Here is a 21,268-nt window from a genome sequence, read left to right as displayed (position 1 = left end):
AGGCTGTTTTAAAAGTGAGTCAGCTGCCACAAGTCTTAAGCAGAGGAGGCAGAAGGAATGGATGCTTTCAGGAGTGTGCCCTTCATCTGTTGAGGCACATGGACAGCAAGGCAGATATGCTCAGATGTCTGTATGCATTTGGGTTTGTATATGTCACTTCAAACCCATATCATTTATATTATGTAATTTTTCACTACGAGGAGAAATGGATGTGTGTAGAGAAAATTTGATCTCTGATTGCTGAGTCTGTATGTCATCACAGAACCCACAGAGAGGTGAATAGATTGCACCAGATAAGGAGCAGTGCTGGAGCATCTCCTTCTGCACCCCATGACCATAGGCCGCAGGCAAAAAACTTCCTCCTTGCTTTGGATTAGCCTTGATGATCTGTGAGTCTTGGATTGGGCATGCAGTACTTAGAAGATGTCCACACACACACTCTTAATAGCTAATGTCTGTTTGGGTAAAAAAGAAATTTTTTGTAACCCAAAGCCACAGAAAACAGGGATACAATAGCATTCTGTTTCTCTCCCTCTTTTTCATTAGCATATAAATAGAAGATAATTGTTAATTTCTAAGCACAAGAGTACAAAGGAGTCAGTAAATAATATACTTCAGGGATTTTTTTTTTCTTTCTGATTAAATCTTAAAGGATGATTTCTTTTTAAATTGTTTTTCCTTTTTTTTTCTGTTGTTGCTTCTGTGTTGTTTCTCTTCATACTTTCCCACTATGTGGGTCTAGTAATCGTCAACAGGTTTACACTGCTGATCATATCTGAGAGGCTCTGTTACAGGCAAGGAATGCAACAGCCTGATCCCATCTTTGACATGCTTCCTCCTTCATGTTCCAAGAGACACAGCTCTGCAAATTCTCCAAATAAAAAGCAGGAACCAAGTCCACAAAGTAAAAGGGGATAAAAAAAATTAAATAGCTACAGTCCCACCCTTTTTATTTGTAGAAAGAGCTTTGAGTCTGCCAGCTATTTTACTATAATATACAACAGAGAAGTGGAAAATGTCTTTTAAAATCCTTTCAAATACCGTATTATGAGCATCACTTGGGATAACAGTCATAGTGCACTAAGCCATGGTAGTCATTTTGGTTTTGTCATTTTAGCAGTACAGTGTAAGTAGTTTACATAAATAAGCCAAATTCTTCTCCAAATTCTGTGATCAGAATTTACTGTGTTATTATTCACAGTACACTGGGTACTCTGCAACTGTTCAAGGACAGGCAGCCTCTACCCAGAGAATTTCATGGCTATTCTATGCAGAAGGGAAACAAAATAAACTGACTTGTGGGTCTCAAAGTGAAGCATTAGCAGCGAAGAGATTGGTGTCACACTGAGAGGACACATGTTTAGGCAAGGACTTGGATGAGCTCACAAAGCTGATAATCACTGGGAGCAAGCTGCTATAGAAATAAGGACATGAAGACAAAGGTAGAATGCAGGTGAAGTTGGTGAGAAAATCACAGGGGATAGGCAGCAAAGTGAGAAGTGATGCGGGGCTTGCTGAGGGAAGAGAACACAATGAACAACAGAAATGCTACATCAGTGCTGCATAATACTACTGTGTCAGCCCCATCTGGTAAAGTGCTCAGAGGAGATATCCAAAAGGGAAGGGTGGTAAGTGCAGTGCATGTAAAAAGAGTATAGCAGTGGTAACATGCTGAAAACAGATAAATACAGAGATGAAATCCCATTTCAGACTTTCTTTTGTAAAGGCAGAATATTTCCTTGTTCTGTATAAAGGTCGATGTATGATACCTCAAATAGACTCTTCCTTGACATGGTTTTATTTGTGTATAAATCTTTGTTTTATGATATCTGTAGGGGTAACAGAGACAGCATTGGGAAGACATCTAGCAGTCGGCAGAGCAGTACGGAGAATGAATCAAAGTGGGCAGACCACCAGAGGCCATGGAGCAGCACAGACTCGGACAGCTCCAATCGAAATTTGAAGCCAGCCATAACAAAGACAGCTAGTTTTGGTGGGATAACTGTCCTGACAAGAGGAGATAGCTCATCAAGTAACAGAAGTACCGGCAAACTGTCTAAAACAGGTAGCTAGTACTGTATTGGGTTCACAGTGCTTCTTGTTGTGTGATGATAAATGGCTGTGCTGGTGCTGATCTGAGTATGGTCTGGCACAGAGTGGTTTGGGTTGGAAGGAACCTACAGAGACCAAATAGTTTGACCCTCTTCATTGGACTAGATGGCAAAATGCATAAACAGTTGTGTTTCCTGTACACAAGAGATGTTTATGTCCCTGTGTGGATGCTAGTATCTGGGCACCTGCTCTTGAGTTTTAGGAATCAAGAAAAAAATGTGGTGCATGAGGTTTTTAAAATCATAGGAGAGGTAGACTTTCCCTGGAGTATAGTATGTGCACACAATATTTGAACACTGTCTGCACTTGTAGCCTGAAAAGGCAGTACTCCTTTCAGAGAAAGCACAGATTTTACCTTTTTATTAATCTTAATATTTTTGAGTTGTGAATAATTAAATGTCAGATATCTGAGGAGAAATCCAAGAACATTTTTTGTCATTGCTAAAGTGCACTCCATCTGTATTTTGGAGTACAGTCTCTGCCTTGGTGGTAGCAGTTGAGGGTGTGGTGGAAGCAGGCAGACCTGGTGGATTCACAGAAGTTCTACCATCTCTCCATTTTCTTGTTTGTTTCCCATTAAACAAAAGCATTCTTTAAATAGACAATGAATCTGGTTGGAATTCTGCATTTATTTACATTAACTTTATGAGTACATTAATATATGAGTGAGTCACGGGGTCTGGATCTAAGTAACCTCAAGCTATGCCATTTAGGTATTCTATTATACTTCAGATTGAAAGTGCATAATAAATTATGAGGTCATCAGATGATTCCATCAGATTGGTTCATTTGATACTTATAGTACAGGACAAATGGTAATCAATACATAGCACTTAGTGCTCTTCCAGCTTGAGCGTGTTTTATGGATGGTACTTAATTTACACCCAGTTTATCAAACCTGAGTTGGTCAGATTTCACTCCTATTCCCCAAAATTTACAGTAGCTTTTGTGTGGTTCAGGATTCTGGGGAATGGAGTTTTCAGAATAAATAAATAAAACCATTGACATAGTAATTACATTTTAGATCTCTGGATGGCAAATGTAGTTTAAAATTCTAGACAAACATAAAGTCACTTGAGTTGAAAAGACCTTTGAGGTCATCAAGTCCAACCATTAACATAACATGGTCAAGTGCACCCCTAAACCATGTTTCCAAGGTTCACATTTGCATGTGTTTCCAATGCCTGTAGGAATGGGACTCGGCCACTTCCCCTGGACAGTGTTAAAATGCTTAACAATCTTTTCAGTGAAGAAGTTTTTTCCTGGTATTCAGCCTAAGCCTCCTCTCATGAAACTTGAGACCATTACGTCTCATCCTGTTGCATGTTGCCTGGAAGAAGAGAACAACCCCCACTTTGCTACAACCTCCTTTAGGGAGCAAAGAGAACTCTGAGCTAGTTCTCTCAGCCACTCCTCATCAGACTTGTGCTCCAGACCCATCACCAGCTCCATTGCCCTTCTCTAGACATGCTCCAAGCATCTCAGTGTCCTTCCTTTATTGAGGGATCCAGAACTGGACACAGGATTCAAGATACAGCTTCACCACTGCTGAGTGCAAGGGGACAATCACTGCCCTGGTCCTGCTGATCACACTATTGCTAATACAGGCCAGGATGCCATTGGCCTACTTGGCCACTATGCTGACTTATATCCAGCTGGATGATGGCCAACACCTTCAGGTCGTTTTCCACTGGCCATTCTTTCCCAAGTCTATAGCACTAAATGGGATTGTTGTGACACAAGGGTATGATCTGGCACTTTGTCGTATTGTATGACAAAATTAGCCTCAACCCATTGTCCAGATCTCTCTGTAAAGCCTTTTTACCTTCCAGCAGATCAACACTCCCTCCCAGCTTGGTATCATCTGAAGATGATAATGATGATTAATGATGATGCTTGAAGATGCATTTGATCCCCTTGTCTAGATCATTAAACAGGACTAGCCCTAGGGAACATCACTTGTGATCAATTTCCAACTGTGTGTAACTCCATTCACCCCTACTCTGGACCTGGCCATCAGCCAGGGTGAGCTGTATACCCATCTGGGTAATGAGCAGCTAGATTTTCCAGGAAAGTGTTGTAAAAGACAGTGTTGAAAAACAGCTTTTCTAAAGTCTGGGTAGACAACATCCAAAGCCTTTCCCTCGTACTCAAAGTGGGTCACCTTGTCATAGGAGATTGAGTTGGTTTGGTAGAACCTTCTTTTCATAAACTCATGTTGGCTGGGTGCTTTTGCCTTGTTGTCCTGTACATGCCACATAATGGCACTGGAGATTATCTGCTCCGTAAGTTTTCTCATACCAAAGTCAGACTGACAGGCCTTTAGTTCCCAGAGCCTCCTTCCAGCTTTTCTATTGGGTGAGTGTCACATTTGCTAGCTTCCACTAGACTGGGACATCCCACTGGGGATAAATGATGAAAAGTGGCTCAGTGAGCACTTCTACCTCTCCCTCAGAACCCTTGGGAGAATCCCATCTCAGACTTGTGTGTGTCTAAGTGATGTAGCATATCACTAATTTTGTCCTTGGATTGTGGGGGCCTTGTTCTGCTCCCTGTCTCTGTCTTCTGGCTCTGGGGACTGGGTACCCAGAGAACAGGTCTGGATATTACAGACTGAGGCAAAAAGGGCATTAAATACCTCAATCTTTTTCTCAACCTTTGTGACTATGTTTCCCCCTCCAGCAGATAAAGGATGGGGATCATATTTAGCCTTCCTTTTCTTGCTAATGTGTTTATAAAAACATTTTTGTTATCTCTTACAACAGTACCCAAATTAAATTCTAGCTGAGGTTTGGCCTTTCTAATGTTCTCCCTGCTTAACCTTTTTTTTTTTTTTTCCCCTGAGACAGGATGGCTGTGTTCCATGCTAGCTTGTCTTTTAGCACATGGTTGCAATCTGCTCCTGTGCCTTTAAGATTTCCTTCTTGCAGAATATCCAGCATTCTTGGACCCCTTTGTCCTTCAGGACTGCCTCCCAAGCCCAAAATATCCCTCTGAAAGTCCAAGGTAGCTAGACTGCAGACCCCTCTCCCTACTTCTCTGAGAGTTGAAAACTGTCTTTTTGTGATCACTGTGCCAAATAAAACTCTAACCATCACATCACCCTCAAGTCCTTTTCTGTTCACAAAATAAAAACCCAGTGGGGTACCTTCCCTAGCTGGGTCCCTCACCAGCTGCACCTGGAAGTTATCCACACAGTCCGGGAACCTCTTAGACATTTTTCTCACTGCAGTGTTCCATTTCCAGCAGTTATCTGCTAAGTCAAAGTAGTGTACAAGAACAAGGGCCAGTGACTGTGAGACTTCTCCTGTCTCCTTATAGAATATTGCATCTGCTTCTTCATCTTGCCCAGGTGGTCTATAGCAAATTCCCACCATGATGTCTGTTTATTGGCATTTTCTCTGATTTCTACAAATAAATACACAACCCTTTCATCACCACTGTCAAGCTCTAAACAATCAAAACACTCTCTAACATACAAGGTGTATCCCACCATCTATCCTTCTTGGTGTATGCCTTCAGAGGCATTTCCAGCCATCCACTGCAGCACTCCACTTGTGTGATGTTTCCACCATGTGATGGTAACTGTGTCACAGCTATCCTGCCATGCAGTTTACTTCCAGCTCCTCCTGTTTTGTTTCCCATGCTGTGTGCATTCGTGTAGGTGCCCTTAAATTGAGTCACTGATCCTGCCCCCTTTTTGTGGGAAGATGCTGTAATTCCTACTGATTATTCTCAGGCACTTCTGTCATTTCTAACACATTAGTAAACTTTGAGTCTTCACTGCCACATGCATCTCCATTCCCTGCATCCACTAGGTTGTCAGACCAAAGATCCTCACTAGCACACGATCTCTTAAGCACTGGCATGCTGCATTACATCCTTTTCACTTTTCAAATCTAGTTTAAAGACCTGATAACTCCTGTGCAAAGATACTTTTCCCCTTTGAGACAGGTGTAGGCAGACCTGTCTGCCACCAGCAGGTTTGGTCTTCTATAAACCAACCCGTGGTTAAAACCCCAAAAATTCTGTCAATGACACCAGGCTCAGAGTCTGTTCTTAATCTGCTGGCTCTTTCTTCATCAGTCCCTGCAACTGGAAGGGCAGAGGAGAACACTGCTTTTTCTCCTGATCCCTTAACCAATTCTCCCAAGGCCTTGAAGTCTCTTACTTGCCTATGGGTTTCTTGTTGGGACTTCATTGCTGCCTACCTGAAAAATCATTAATAGATAATGATCTGAGAGCTGTATCAGGGTAAAAAGTTTTCACATCTTTAACTCAGGCACCAAGGAGACACCCGCAAGAAGTGAGTCAAATCAGCCCATTGGGCCTTCTGCTCCCTTCAGAAGCAAGTCTCCCGTGACCATGACCCATCCTTTTTTCTTTGTGGAAACAATTTTGATGCAGGGAGCAGTCTGAATTAACCTCCAACCAAGTGAACCGCCATCCTTGCTGTTGTTTGTTTACACTTGCAGAACCTCACATCTGTTATCCCAGGGTGCCTGAGACAGTGAGATAACCACACAGGAGACCTGACTGCTGTGCTGGGCAGGATCTTGTTGCCATTGCCCCTGTCCCTTCATCTCTGTGTTCAGCCAGGTGAAGAGATGACAGAATCCTCCCCATTACGTATTCTGTCTGCCTATGGGGTCTGTCCCAGGGAATGCAAGGTGCAATTTCAGTGTGTATGTAGTGTATACATTCTTATGTAATTTTAATTTGAATATAGACTGAATAGGCTATACAGTGGGGCCTGAAGTATGGAATAGACTATGGTTTCACTTCCAGATTTCTTTGCCTCCCATGAATATTTCCATAGCATCAGAACTGAATTTGATGTGCAAGAATTAAGGAAGAGGCACAGGCTCCTGCTATACTATTTTTTGTATCATTCTACCTTAAGCAGAGTGCAGGTAAATGTATTTCTCTGCAGCATTGTGTTGCAGAGGTGCAGAGCCTTTAAAATGATCAGGGAAGCCCAGTTTGGGGGAGACATCGAATTGCAAGGGCGATATTTTTAAGAAGCCATTTTAGTGTTAAAATCAAGCATAGTAAAAAGGAGGCACCTAGCAAATGTATTAAGGAAGAGACTTGTGAAGCATGCCAATACTTGTAAATGAATCTGCACCCCGTAGGCACCAAACCCCAAATTGCTATCAAATGAAATCTCCTATAAGACATTTTAAAAATATCAGTGATATTAAAATTCTGTGGTCTTTGTAAAATGCTTTGACTTTTTGTAAGGAATGCATTTAAACTGGAGAACTAGCCAAGGCACAGAAAAAGAGAAGTAAGATCAAATGAAGAGGTGGGGAAGAAGAGCAAGACTGGATGTCAAAACAGACACTTTCAAAGCCAGGACACAAACTCAGTCAGCCTGAAAAAAATCATAAGAACTACTATCCTAATCACTATTTCTATTCTTCTCTCTAAAATGCTGTTGAATGGCATTAAAGCAGAAAGCAATAACAATTCAAAAAGCTATGGGAAAATATGTCTTGATAAAGTGTTTTCCCTTTACCAAAAAAATGCTAAGTGAATTCCTGCAGTAGTCAAATACCCCATGTGCTATTTGCATTTTCTAAGGTGCATTAAGTATGCGTGTTTTGCAATACTATATTTATTACTTTCTATTTTGTCATAGGCAGCCCTGGTGTTCTGTAGTTCAGTAGACATTTAGAGGTTGATCATGTTTTTTTTTGGTTGATTTTTTTTTTTCTTGTCTTCACTGCAGTAGTTGAAGTAGAATTACAGAGGTGTTGCTACCCATGCATGCTGCTCTGATAGCGTGGCAGACTCTGCTAAGCACCAATTCTGTCCCAGTTCTTGTACAGAAAGACTTTTCTCTGAATAACTTTATGTTTCACATTAATAAATTCAAAATGTTTTTGTCTTGCATTTGTATCATCATAAATTTGTATGAAATCAGTGTGAAATCATTAGTTGGTCAAAATGTTCTTCATTGGTTAAAGGATGGAAAATATTTATGGTCTCTTTAAATGTGAAAATTATTCTCTCTATATATGGCAGTCATCCAGAAGTATTGTTAAACACTCTTCATGTGCATAGGAGCATTAAAATTGTCAGGATTTTACAGAAAGCTCACAGCTGCCTTCAACAGGGTATACAGTGATGTAATATTAGCATTGTAGCCTCTCTGGATCACTTTTTATATGATTACCAAAATTAAATGTTCTGCCCCTAACCTGTGATACATCTGTAATTAATGGTACATAGCGAACAGTTGGGAACAAAAGCAGAGAAAGATGTTAATTTCCCCTTAGGCTCACAGAGACATCACAGAACATGCTGTTCTCTGCAGTAGAGTCCAGTAGTGTCAATTAGTCTTAGACTTTATTGCATTGAGCTGCACAGGAATTGGAGCTTACAAAGGAATTATGTTACTTCATTTTTGCAAACTTCACAAAAGAGGCTGTTTGAAACCCATTACATTGTTATCTTATTGATTCTGGTAGTTATTTCACCTGTTGATAATTTAGAAAACCTTGTTCTACTGAAAAGCACAGATTGCACACTGGAAATAAAATTTCCTTCTCTGTTATTCTGGTGTTCAGTAGGTACAAAGAGATGTTCTAAGCTATAATTCAATATGAGTTGGGGAATTAATAATTTAACAAATTTCAATCACCTTGCATTCCTGCTACTTAGGACATCATACAAAGTGTTGGTTTGTTCAGCTTTCTAGTAATACAGTAAATTTCCAGGGTTTCCATACCTAAGCATGAAAAGTGAAATAGTTGTCCCATTGTAGGGGCACAATGATGAACATGTTCAGTCTTAACACCCAAAAAGTGAAAATCTAGCGTATCAACAGCCATGTTATTGTCACTGACACATTACAACAGGTTTTATCATGACAGAAGATGTGTTTCAAATAAATGTTCTATGTGCATCTACATATCTAGTTAAATAATTGTTAGGAGGCTTTAAAGTTTTAATTATTGCACGTTTAGCATCTCTTAATGCATTTTCCATTCAGTGGAATGCACATCTGTCAGAGTTTCTTTCTTTCCCCCTTAGCTGGCTGCATTGGGTATTAGATGTGTTGATACAGATCTGTAGGGATCATTAGCTTCCTTGGCAGAGCTCCAGGTAATCAGAGTCGCAGTCTAATCTCTCCTGTTAGGTGCTTAATGCTACTCCCATTGGGAAAGGCATTTCAATATGTTACTGCAGGCGTTTTTCATACATTAAACTTCCTTTGCTGTTTTGTTTGTTTTGTTGTTTAGGTTTTGGGTTTTTTTTTTTTAATAAAGTGTCCTGTATATTATATCTTTTCAGTTTTTGAACTGGATTTCTCCTTCTTTATAATTCACTTGAATCTTGTAAATCCAATAAAAGCTGTCAGAATATTGACTTATGGGCAGCAGGTCATAAGCCAACTGTTTCTAGTCATAATCTTCTCACCAACTGTGCTGAAACACGAGTTTTATTTTTAGAAGTGCAACTTAGAGAGAAATAATAATGTTCACATGAGAACATGCCATTTTCATTACAAAATCGCTAAATATGTCTTTGCATAGAGAAAGGCAAGTGACTCACAAAAGTAGAAAATAAATATTTTTAATCCAAGAACCTATATTCAAGACAAAAATACAATAGCGTCCTATTGTTCCTGAAAATGATGGTCTAGAGCATGCAGTGGTAGTGGATAGATCTTGAGATCATATAAGTTGATAAGAAAGGAGAAATTTGCCTTGGACTTGAAAGGTGAGATGAGCAGAGATATTCAAAGTCATCAGATACTGAATGCTGATCCAAGGAAAATAGAGCAGGACATGTTGCATCTCTCACTAATGCTTAGAGTATTGGAAAATTAATGGTACTTCCACGCTCTCCCTCTGCAAACGCTCTAAGCTATTAAGCATTTTTGGTGGGTTTTTCCTATCTCTTTTTTTTTTACAGCTCTTTGAACTTCTGTATCCTTCAGAATACTTTAAAAATATATTAATGGAAAGTGATGAGAATGTGAAGGTTATTATTGTCTTAACTGAAGCAGCAAGAAAATTACAGAATAATCTAGAAGTATCCATCCTTATATATTGAAAAAAAGAGCTTAGATTGTGTAAGGAGGGCAAAAATCTCATTTAGTCCAAATTCCTTTCAGAAGTCTTTAGCAACACATATTTTAATATGAATCTGAATAAAGTCAGTTTATTTTTCCTCTTTTCTACAGTACTGAATTCATTATAAAATGATTTCCCATTTCAGATTCAGGCAGGATGAAAACAGCTAATCAGAGCAACAAAGACAAGATTAATTGGTTTTAATTTCCAAACATTAGTGTTGGAATTTACTTGGCTTAAAATGATAGAAAATAAGTTACAATCACAGAACTAAATAAAGTAGATCATTCTTATACACTATAAATGGAGGCAAAATTGGTACAGCAGTAACTTCTGGATTTTTTTTTTCTTTTTTCTTTTTAAATTCAAAATATCCTCTGTATGGTTTTGTGATTTATTTGTCTTATTTCAAAGTTACTGACTTGATCTACTGACATGGGAGAACAGATCTCGGATATTTTAAGGCAGACATTTCAAAGCTATCAGCTTGACCAATGTGTGGTGATAGCCTCAAAGTATTTTCCACTGCTTCTATGTGATGAGTCCACCTGAATTAATGTCAGTCCTCTGGCTTTTATTCATTCAGAAGCTAGTGTAGACCAATACATAATTCTGTCATAAAAACAGCAGAAAGAAAAACCAAAACAATTGAATGTCACAGTTGCAATCTTCTTTTGTGCCAATAGTGTTTTGTTGGAATAGTGCAAAAAGTGGAGAGTCTGAACTCAGGCTTGATATTAGTCACACGCTTGAAAATAATGGGAGGTTTAAGAAATCTCATCACCACTACCATCTCCAGGTAGCTTTCTGACCTGTTGAATTTAAAAGGTGAAGGAAAAGAGGAGAAAGTAAAGTGAGAACTCAAAGAAACAACATGAAGTGCATGTAGAAAGGCCACGGAAATACAGCAAAGGACCTTGTAACTGATGTGGAAGGAAAATTGAACTCCAGCATTTACATTTACAATTGCAAGGAAGATGTCAAATACTATTTGCATCTTGATTAGGATGACCTCCAGGACTAACTCTGCAATTTGTAAAAACACAGGAATCTGAAATTATCTAATAAATAAAACTGTTTCTTCAGAAATAATATTTCTAAATTTCTAATCTCAGTCTACAAAGAGAGGAAAAATATAGCAACTAATGCAACTTTGAAATGTATTTAATGAAACTAAAAAATTATTTGGAAATCTCTATTACTTTCTTGATTAGATACTGGAGAAGAAGATGTAGGGTCCAACTGATGGAAAATAGTGCACAGCTCATAGAGAGGACTGTGTCTGTAGTGGTTGCTATATGAATACAAAGTTTGAAGAAGGTGAGTAAAAAATGTTACACAGCAACCTGCTGTGATCTGGATAAAAATCCTCTGTTAAGTAACAGGATGCTGATGTGATTTCTTCAGAAGAAACTTCTTCTGCTCCAATTTCTCTAAATATGAGAAAATAAATTAATTTCAAATGCATTTGACTGAAAATTAATTTGAGGCCCTAAGCAGTCTATTCCAGGGTCCACCTGCAGTATCCCATATCTAAAAGGATGTCATTTGCTTCAAAGGGGTTTGCTAAATCGAAGCCTGAATTCTGTCCTTGCTTTTAGTCTATACCTGCAGATGAACATTGTGGAGTTTAGATGCATAGACAGTGCACTCACGTAAAATGAAAGAAGTTGCAATTAAAAGATACTTTGCTCTGTAAAGCAAGCATCCGTACCATCCTGCTTTAGGGAAGCTGATCACCTGAGACTTACGCTGTCAGAGGTTCTTGTCCTTTTTCTGTGAAGCAAATTAAAATCTAATCATGTAGTAACTCAGAAGTTTGAGAATTATATTTAGGGATTAAAATAATGTGTCTTCCCATTCTTCCAGCACAAATGTGCTTTAGCACAGTTGATTTATCTTGATTGATCAATATTAATAGGTTTGGTGCTGAAAAACAAAAGTGACAAAGTCTTAGGTAGCATTTTAAGTAGCTTTAAATTATTATGGATGTTGAACAGCTATCTTGTGACTAGACTGATAACTCAGTTACTGTTGCTTTTTCCTTACAGAGAATATTTGGTGATTTTTTTTTGTTGTTACATTTTTGTTAGTTTTGCTCATTTTTTTTCATTTATAAACACTATGTTTAGTTTTTATACCTTATGAAATGATACCTTGATATTAGAAATACATGCTGAGGATTTTGTTTTCTTCTTTGGTAAATCTGTTTATTGTCTGGGGGGAAGCCAATGTTGCATGAGGAAAGTGGGCTTTTGGATTGTAAAAATTACCACCATGTGCTGGGTTCAGTGGGGAGTGAAAATCCTGCTTCTACTAGCTGGGCATGGAGTGGTGATGCCTTTGCAGTCTGTGAAGGCTGTCCTTGTGTGTATGCCCTATCTGATGGGAACTGGCATCCCTTGTAACCCCCCCTTCCTGCTGTGGTTGTGTCTCCCTGTTAGGCTCAGAGTCTTCCAGCAGTGCTGGCTCCTCAGGATCACTGTCACGAATACATCAGCCTCTCCAAAGTGCATCTCTTGTCCCTGGGGTAACGGCCAATTCTTCAGGCTGTGTGTCCTACCCTGAGAATGGGATGAGTGGCCAGGTGGCCCCAAACAACACCAGCTATATCATTCTTCCACTTGAAGCTGCAGGGATACCGCCTGGCAGTATCCTTCTCAACCCACACACAGGTCAGTACAGTTCCCTCCTGCCTGATTCTGCTCTTTGGTGTTTCTGAGATCATCTGGTGAATCAGCAAATTTCTTGTTTCTAGACATACTTTTCTGAAGGTGCTTTATGTGCAAATATACCTTGAAATTACATTTGGCAAATTATTGTATTCAAATGTGCAAGCAAAGCTAGATTCAGTTTCTGAGGCTGTTGTAGCATAGCTGGTGGGAAGTGATGCAAGACACTCTTGCTCCATCTCAGACACCATATTCATCATTCAGCAGTCCTGGTGCTCCCTGGCTCTAAGGGAATCCTCAAAGTTCCCATTATCATCAATAAGGACAGATGCTCTTCTATATCAAGCATGCTGAGATATAGTACAAATAAAATATAACATCACATTTTTAGAGATTGTTCTTAAGAGTAGAATTTCAAAAGGCTTAAAAGCTGCATATGAATTTGGGCTTCAGAATTAATTTTATGTGAGCTGTATGATTAGCAGTTGTATTTAAATTGTGAAGTTTGTGATGAGAGAAAGATGTAACTCTTAAATTCCTGATAGTTTTCCTCACTGCAGCTCACAAAAGAGGCACTTGCAAGCATGCAAGTGCTGTGGGCACTTCAGAAACTCTTCAGTTTGAATTTGAGTACTTGATGAAAGCTTAAGGCAATTTGTTACCTCTTTGGTCTGGATCATCTTATGCTGCTACTCCGCAATGTATTGTACTATCAGTGCTAAGAAGATTCAGGGAGTTTGAGACTGTGGTGCTTCTTTGGTAATTTGGACTATTCCAGTGTCCATGACTAGTTGTGCTGTCAAGCTTAGCTGAGTTATGCTGGGTTCAAAACAAGAAAGTCGGTAGTAAAATGTGTCTTCCATTATACTGAGAGAGGACGGTTAAACTCCAAAATATTTTTTTCAAAGTCCTTAAAAGAACATTCAGGAGCTTCCTCTTTGGGGATTTTTGTTTATAACTTGCATTTTATGTGGACCATGTCCCTGTGTTCCACTATTTTGGTGGAAATGCTTAAAGCACTACTAAGAATATTTTTTTGGTCATAGGTCAGTCGAGAAAACTGCAGCATTTAAAAAAATGCAGCCTTGGTAAACTCTTAAGCCAATCTTACCACAGGTATTTATAGATGGTAGTATCTGGGGCTGATCAATATTGTCAGCATATTTAAAATCAAGGAAGAATTCTTATTTGTTTAGATTCAGTAAGTTTGGTAAGTTCTGTCCAGAGAGATGACTTAGTAACTTGCATAAGCCTTTACTCTTCTAAAGCCTTTGCTCTTTGCGTGTACTTTTTTCCAAGCTATTGCATTACTGACATGAGAGCCTAATACTGTCAGCAAGGAAAAGATCCATCACTATAATAATTTGCTTATTTCTGTTCTGGTAGTTGACCGTTCTGTCTGCAATACTGAAATTTTTTGGTCAATACAGAAGACAACATTTTGTGTTCCACCATATGGTCCATTTTCATGCAAAACTCATCAGGCCTGAGCAGGAGTCAACCATAATTCAGGTGACAGGACTGAGAAACAAATGAAAGGAATTGATGCTACTTGGAACCCACAAACAGCTGAGAGATCTTGCTTGTTCCTGGCCAGCCTTGTTCCTTGGCTTGTTCCTGCAGGGACAGAGACTGAAGTTCATCACCTTTGAAAGCCTGAAGAGCCATGTAAAAGGAGCATCTGTCTTTTCAATTTAGCAAATTGCAACAGCTAGTTCATATTTTTGCCTGGTACGTAGATAGTAATTTTTTTTCTGCTAGAGGTATAATGCCTTTCAATACTGTCACCAGGGCACCTTCCCTCCCTGTGAGCCTCTGTCCACAGATGCATCGTTGGGAAACCCATGCATGTTTGTATGTTTAACATTCAGGGAGCAATCATTTTTGTGTATTTATTATTTTGTGTTTCTTTCAAACCTAGTGTTTTGTTTCTATGGCTCCCATGTAAATATATATATTATAAAGTAATGGAGGGAGCAGATTCTTTAAAAACCTAAAATTCTTGTCTCACTTCTAGCTTCATGCTGCTCTCTTGTGCTAGAAGCCAGGCTTAACTTTGACATCTGCTGTGTTTTTCACATGCAGCAAAATACATGCTGCAAAAGTGCCACTCTTTGGGCTCAGAGTTTTTGCATCTTATTAGGGAAACATTACAAAAGAAGCTCCATGGGGAGGAGATTTAGATTGCTCTGTGATTGACTGTCAAAGTGATGGATGCTGTCGGAAACAGAAATGAAGACAGTTGAAAGGAAAGGAAAAAGGATCATTGTTTCTTGTAATGAATAGATTTTCTTTCCCTATGTAATACCATTCTTTAGCTCTTTCTTCTCCTTTTGCAGAGTGGCTACTTCCAGTCCTTTTCTCTCTTCTTATCATAACACTGTGTCCTTTAAAGATCTCTCCTTCCTTTCACACTACATAGTCACTGATTGTATAAGCCTCTAATGACATCCAGAGATGCTGTCAATTTCTTCCTGCCCTAATGATGTCTGCTCCTTCCCAGGTGTTGAGAATCCATGCTTTCTTTTCCATATCTGTAGTTTCCTTTAGTTTCTCTTCTTGCTTTACTCTTCTCCTTCCCCAGATAGTCGAGCTTCTTACTTGCTTTTGCAAAGAACCATGTATATGTCTGTACTCTCCATGTCACTTACTTCATCCCCGTGCTTTACCCTTTAAAGAATTCCTCTTGACACATTCTTCTTTAACCCCTCTGACAATTTAAAAGCATTTACTTTTCATTCATACTACTTGAAATGACATTGCAGTCTTTGCCCTTCTATGAGGGTCACAGTTCATAACTTAAAAATGTCTTCCCTGTTACCTTCTGATCTCTCCTTTTCATTTCTGATTTCAAGATTTCTTCATGAGAAGTCATCTCTTTTTTCATATTTAAAAGTGTTGCTGGGACCTTACACTTTCAATTCTGTCATCTTTCATTAAGCTGCAGGAAATGCTCCTTATTAGTTTGCCTTTAAGCATCTGACACAGGCTTTGGGAGCATGTTAACCCTGCTCACTCAGTCTTCTTAAGTACTTCTGGGCTTGAGATTCCCAAAGTTTGGGACTCCATGCCATAGTCACCCAGCAGGTTCACAGCAAGAATCAGGAAATCAGTAGACAGGATTGCCCCATGCTTCTTTTTCACTCACTCATTACTTTTGTCAGCATGAATGTGGTGTTGAGTTCATCCAGAAACTTGATGCTTTAGAGAGAGAGAAGGCAAGGCTCTTTAGCCAGTGCTCTTCATGCATTTCTGACCATGATTCATTGGAGGGAGAAACTAGAAGGCTGAGGAGTAGAAGAACAGGTAGAGATGCTTTGTAGGGTACAAATTGTTTTTTCACTATTTCTCCAAGTCCCTGAACTCCTCCAGATCTCCCTTTTTATCTCAAATATTCATACTTTAGTTACCTACTTTAAAGGCTATCACATCATTGCTAAAATTGCTCTTCCTTTTCTCATTAAAGCATTTATAACTCCTTTGGTTTACAGATTGATGCTGGAAGTGAAAAGAGAACTGAGGTAATGAAAAATATTTTTCCTACTGAGAAATGTAATTCCTTTTTTGTTTCCAAGACAATTACTTGGGTAAACTTTTTATTTTAAACAAACATTGTTTTTGCAAGGTTATTTCCCCCAGCTTAATTATCTGAAGCAAAATGGGTTCAATAACTTAGTAGAACTCAGAACAGAATTTGTATATAAGATATTCTTAAATATACCTTAGGTGTTGCTTCCTTGAAAATTGGAGTGCTAGCTCCTCTAGGTATATAGGGCACAGCTCTCAAAAGTACAGCTCTGTGTTATTAGAATGTGTAAGTAATTAGTAACAAGTGTGGGTTTGTATTTTTCCCCTTTCCTACAAACTATATTGTAGTGAAGTAGTTGTGCACATTTGACTGCTGTTGTGTGAGAGGAAAATGTAAGGGAACATTCTCTACCTTCAGTGTTCACTCCAAAGTTCAATTTTAATGTTAATTGATTCTTCATTGCATGATTTCAAGTAACCATAGCATTTGAATCATCTTATAGCCATGGTAACTTTCCACCCATTCCTTGGAAAATCTTACTGCTGAAACAAATATCTGCTGTCTTGCCTGAAAGAAAATAAAAGCTGTCTGATACTGTAATTACACTAATGAGATATTGAGAATGATGAACACTTTACTCTTGTAGCAGGTTGGCTAAATAGCGATCAGTTATAGCAAAATTGTTTGCTTTCACACAGAAAACAGTCTGTTCTTAAAAATTTCCAGCAAGAGCCATGTGTTTTATTTCAGGTCAACCATTTGTAAATCCTGATGGAACTCCGGCAATATACAATCCTCCCAGTGGCCAGCAGACAATGAGGAGCCAAGTGGTGGGACAGTCTCAGCAGCAGCCTTCACCCCAGCAGCCTCAACAGGTTCAACAGCCACAGCACCAAATAGCAAGTCATCTTGTCACACAGGTACGTGTGATGTCACTGCAAAAAAGAAGGAGCTCTTTCCTCTTTTCTAGAGAAAAGTAGGGAGAAATGTGGCTAGACCAAATATCAGGATGTTCTTTTCAATATGGATAAAACAGATGGAGAGGGAAGATTACATCTTCAATTTTATCTTAAGGATAATTTCTTTTTCAAAAGTGCTGTTAAGTGTGTTGGTGCATGTCTACATAAAATTAGTTTGCAAAATCCATTCATTAGAGGAAGATGAAGCATTCATTCTCAAACCAGTGCAGTCTGTAATTGTCTCCAAAAAGCTGGGGCATTTCTCTTTTGAGAAAAGTGGGTTCAAGTCAAAGAATAAAGTACAAAAATAACTCTACAAACCCTTTCATATCTGGTTGTATTGGGCCCAATCCATGGATGCTTTCTAAGCACTTTTGCTCCAGATCGGTGGTTTTCTGTGTGCACCAATATTCTGGCCATGATCCTGCTCTGAGCTAGAAGTTCTGGAGCTACAGCAGGAAGAGCAATTTTGTCTGAGCATAGTGCAATGGTATGTTGGCTCTCTGATCCCTGTGCTGGCTGTGGCATATAGCCAGATGTGGCTGAGCATGGGCAGCAGAGTTTGGGTCTGGTTCAAACATAATTTTGTGGATTGCATGCCTGTTCTCCCAGTGCAGAGCAGGCAGAGGCAACTATCCTAGCAAGAATCCTATATACTGCTCAGTCACAGAGCAGCCAAGATCTGCTGTGGTTCTTGTCTAGCTTTATAATTTGGCACAGCTTCATCCCAGGTTACGCAGAAATAGAGTGTTTGAATTCAGTGAAGTTGCTGTGGTTTTGCTGGGTTTGGACTTATATGGTATGGCTCTTATTTCTTGACCTGATCTTTGCAGTTTTAGAAGACAGACATAGTACCAAACTTGCAAGAAGTTATATGAGAGGCTAAAATGAAAGTAGTACTAAAGGTATTCCAAGGTAATAGTGCTGTGAAAAACTGTTTTTTTAACTTTGCTAAACATCTGCTCCAAGCCGATGGCCTGTCTGTTGGTAATTCACAGCCTGTTCTTTGGTTTTTAATTTTTTTAAACTCTTGTGTTCTCCCAAAGCAGCTTTACAATCATTATTTCCTTGCCTGTGACATACTTGGAGTTTAATCAGTCACTAACAGCGAAATTCAAATATACACCTACACTATGCTGCTTTCCATTTTTGTATTTGTAAATTAAATGTAGAATCATAAATTGGCTTTGCCTCACATTACAAGTAAGAAGGTATAGCTGTGGCTATGTTTAATCTAATAGCCATTAAATCCATGAAAAGAGACAGAAATATCAGTAATAAATAATTATTTGGTATAAGGATAAAATGAAGACTAAAATCACAATACTCGACTATTGTACTCAGGCTGGTGATGAGTCACTCGTATTTTCAGATCTGTGTTTGAGATCTTTGTTCACAGTAACAGAGGTGGTGGTGGTGGTGGTGTTATCTTTCTCTGGATATTTATTCTCTTTCTCTTTGCTTGTTTTGCAGCCTGTTCAGACAATGCAGCCATCTTCTCAGTCAGTCCAATATCCAGCAGTTTCTTATCCTCCCCAGCATCTCCTGCCAGTCTCCCCAACGCAGCAGTTTTCTGTGGTACTAAAGATTTCTTATTTCTTTTTCTTTCCTTGAAGTTGGAGGCGTGAATATGTGTGTCTAAAAGCCTCTGGGGAGCACTGCAACAGGTGTCCCACGTGAGAACCTTGTCTAAATACCTGTTCACCTTTATGCTTTGCTACTGACAGGCATTTTGTATGAGCATTCCCACTGATTCTGGTTACCTAACCTGAAGAGTAAAGTTAGAGCAGTGCTCTCTACCTGCTTGGCAGATCCTCCAGAAAAGTATTTTGTTGTGCCTGCTGGTAGGAGCTTATGTCTCCTCACTTAATGCCAAGTGACCTTGAATTGCTAAATTGAATAGTTGAGATTTTGGTTATCCCTCTTTCATGTCCACCAAGATAAAAGAAGAGACATCTAGAAATCATTGTTTTTCATTTTATATTATTTTATCCATGTACTAAATCCACTACCTGGATTTATTCCTTGGTAATATCAGAGGCTTTAGGAAGGAGAGTAGCAGTGAAAGAGCTGCAGAAGGTGTGGTGTGCCTCATAACAATGCACCAATGGATGTATATAATGAAAATAAATAGAGTGTTCTGGAGTCTCATTCTGGCTTGGTGCTTACAGGGCTAGGATTATACTGTTCTAAAATGAAGCTGACATTTTAAAGAGGCACTACAAGATTTTTTTGTTGTTGTTGTTTTTCTCTCTTGCTCTAGTTATCTTGTTTATGATTGATTTTTTTTTCCCCAATGTCACATAGTTATAGTGAGATATGGAAACAAAGCTGAATGGATCCTTGCAGATAAAATAATGTTACTAAAGACTAGTAGATGCTTGATATCATTTAAAGGAAAATAAATATTCTATGCTGAACAAAAATTGCATATCTTAATGCTAATTCTCTTGAACAGTCTGCAGCAGGAATATCAGGTTGCCCTAGTGACAGTCACATGAAGGCTATTATTTTTATTGGTTAATTTAAAAGTGAAACTTCAGCTGAATTACTATCTTCAGTATACATTACATTATACAAATACTATATCGATCGTATGTATTTGAAAATGTTTTTCTCTTTTGTGGAAATCTAGAGGCATTCCTGGTTCAGTTTCTTGTAGAATCTGGTTCAGAAGTTTCTTGTAGAATGTTTGCAGTCATTTGCCATTCTGGTAATGAATATCCTAGCTTTTAAAAGGAAGTGTCACAGAGACAACTCATGTATCTGAATATGAATGTAGGATGATGTTAAAGTTAACAGCATTACTTCTGTATACCATGTGATGGTCTGTCAGTAGTGTTTAAAACGTTGATCCATGACATCTGCTGTCAGTGGTGAGGGTGAGTCTCTAGGTGAGTGTGAGTCCCAGCAGTGCTTTCCACAAGCGAACTTTTTATTTTGTTTTATTTTGCTTCATTTTTAACACATTTTGAAGTTTCTGAACATCAAATGCATTGTGCAGGATGGTTTGGAGAGTAAATACCACAGAGCTGCTAACAATATTAAGAGACTGTCTTGGTTTGAAGGACAGTTATCTGCCAATAAAGGCAGAAGCTTCTCTTTGAAATGGAGAATGTAAACCCCCTCCCTCCAAATTATTATAAATTCGAAATTAAGGGGCTCTCAGGCAAAGATATGGGAATTAGGAATAACAGTTCTTTGCTGGGAAAATTAAAATAGGAAGATAGTATTACAAAAAACAATCCCAACCCTGACAGAGTCAGAATACAACCTGACACCCCGTCAGTCAGGGTGTTGGTAGCAGTCCGATCAAATGGTGGTTATAGTCCCCCTGCAGTGGCAGGTGTGGTTCAGCTGAAGCAGTGCTCCTGTAGAAGGGTGCAGCCTTCTTCCAAAAGTCGTGGGATGATGTAGAAAGGTCTGGCTTCTCCTCTGGAATCCAGTAGAAAGAAGGTAACTTGCTGTCCAAAAGCTCCATTTTTATCTATGTAGGAAAGGCTTGGGTTCTCCCCCTGGCTGGAGCATCTCCCAGTGGGATGATGTAATTTTGTCATTCATACAGTGGGACTTAATGGGCCAGAAGCACATGATATCTTCCTGGAGGGAGGATGGGTTGTGGAAAAGATAAAGATGATTGCCCCATCTTGTCTTAAAGATGGACCATTAGCAAATGGTATGTGCCATGGAGATAAGGAATCACTACCCCACCCACTTATTACAGATGGTGATAGAATACACTTTTCTGGCCACATTAACCCAACACAGAGACTTCTCTTAAAAAATAGTATGAATGTTCTGAGCAAAAAGCATTTTTATGGTCCTTATTTCCTATCTGTAATCGGCATATTAGCACACAATGGAGTTTTATGTTGATTATTTAAAGGTCTCGGAATATGAGCACAAATG

At 39.0% G+C, this 21,268-nt stretch overlaps 1 protein-coding gene across 40 annotated transcripts in view; it reads left to right on the top strand.

Moving 5' to 3' along the window:
* Window positions 1-21,268, top strand: part of ARPP21 (cAMP regulated phosphoprotein 21) — a 198,157-nt gene that overhangs the window by 131,889 nt on the left and 45,000 nt on the right. For 23 of the 40 annotated variants that reach the window (XM_079302591.1, XM_079302577.1, XM_079302584.1 and 20 more), the window contains 4 exons: window positions 1,836-2,065; window positions 12,644-12,874; window positions 17,151-17,320; window positions 18,833-18,937. In XM_079302591.1, coding sequence (XP_079158717.1) covers window positions 1,836-2,065; window positions 12,644-12,874; window positions 17,151-17,320; window positions 18,833-18,937 — 736 coding nt within the window. Of the gene's footprint in view, window positions 1-1,835; window positions 2,069-12,643; window positions 12,875-17,150; window positions 17,321-18,832; window positions 18,938-21,268 lie in introns of all 40 variants that reach the window. The other 17 variants (XM_079302587.1, XM_079302611.1, XM_079302606.1 and 14 more) reach the window with 4 other exon arrangements.

Source organism: Erithacus rubecula (genome assembly GCF_903797595.1).
Source record: "Erithacus rubecula genome assembly, chromosome: 3".
Taxonomy (NCBI): domain Eukaryota; kingdom Metazoa; phylum Chordata; class Aves; order Passeriformes; family Muscicapidae; genus Erithacus; species Erithacus rubecula.
The sequence above is the reverse complement of the archived record's forward strand: the minus strand, read 5'-3'. Positions and strand labels throughout refer to the sequence as shown.